The following is a 1,136-nucleotide window of genomic DNA, read 5'->3' on the forward strand; positions in this document are numbered from 1 at the left end:
TGCCTCAGCCTCCCGAGTAGCTGGGACTACAGGCGCCCGCCACCTCGCCCGGCTAGTTTTTTGTATTTTTTAGTAGAGACGGGGTTTCACCGGGTCACCCAGGATGGTCTCGATCTCCTGACCTCGTGATCCGCCCGTCTTGGCCTCCCAAAGTGCTGGGATTACAGGCTTGAGCCACCGCGCCCGGCCAAGCTTATTTTTTAATATAAACAAACATTCTCCTCTGCGTATCACCTCTAACCTCTGTTTGGGATCTTGCTTGTAGTGCTGCAGTGGGCGTTGGTTTCTATGGAAACAGCGAGACCAATGATGGGGTGTACCAGCTGATGTACTCCTTGGAAGACGCCAACCACACCTTCTCTGGGATCGATGCTCTGGTAAGGCTCCCGGGCAGCTGGCCGGGTGCAGGCACAGCCCACAAGGTCAGTGTGGTCAGAGTAAGGGGCCCCGTCAGATCCCAGCTGGCTCAGCTGCACACGGAGGGGGTGCGGTGCCCGAGGGCTGACCCCTGCCTGTGCTGCAGTTGCCTCTGCTGAGGCAAATGGGCAGCTGTGCGCCCCAAGCCCAGAGGGGTGGCAGGGATGGGGGTGAGGACCAAAGGAGGCAGCTGTGGGATCAAACCCCATTTTCCAGCAAGCTCAGCACTTTCTGATGTGTCAGAGGAGGCCTTGAATGTGGAAAATCAGCCCCACTGCATTTTTTGTGTTCATTTTAAGTGCTGCATATCGAGTATTGTGGGGTCCAGGAGATGCCAAGAGGAAAAAACTGTCTTCAGAAACAACTAGGGGCTGAGCGTGGTGGCTCACTCCTGTCATCCCAGCACTTTGAGGGAGGCCAAGGCATGTGGAGCTCAGGAGTTTGAGACCAGCCTGGGCAACATGGCAAAACCCTGTCTGTACCAAAAATACAAAAATTAGCCAGTGGTGGTGTGGCTCCAGCTACCCGGGAGGCTGAGGCAGGAGGATCACTTGAACCTGGGAGGCGGAGGTTGCAGTGAGCCAAGGTCACACCATCACACTCCAGCCTGGGCACCAGAATGAGACTCCATCTCAAAAAAAAAAAAAAAAAAAAAGTAACCCAGGCATGTTGACATATGCCTGCAGTCCCAGCTACTCAGGAGGCTGAGGCAGAAGAAT

General features: G+C 55.0%; 1 protein-coding gene across 3 annotated transcripts in view; it reads left to right on the forward strand.

Annotated features, from left to right (window-relative positions):
• TTYH2 (tweety family member 2) overlaps positions 1-1,136 on the forward strand; it is an 86,656-nt gene that overhangs the window by 44,801 nt on the left and 40,719 nt on the right. For all 3 annotated transcript variants that reach the window (XM_011971923.1, XM_011971770.1, XM_011971846.1), the window contains one exon: positions 266-377. In XM_011971923.1, the coding sequence (XP_011827313.1) occupies positions 266-377 (112 nt within the window). The remainder of the gene's footprint in view (positions 1-265; positions 378-1,136) is intronic.

This window comes from Mandrillus leucophaeus, unplaced genomic scaffold, assembly GCF_000951045.1.
Source record: "Mandrillus leucophaeus isolate KB7577 unplaced genomic scaffold, Mleu.le_1.0 Scaffold1, whole genome shotgun sequence".
Classification (NCBI taxonomy): Eukaryota; Metazoa; Chordata; class Mammalia; order Primates; family Cercopithecidae; genus Mandrillus; species Mandrillus leucophaeus.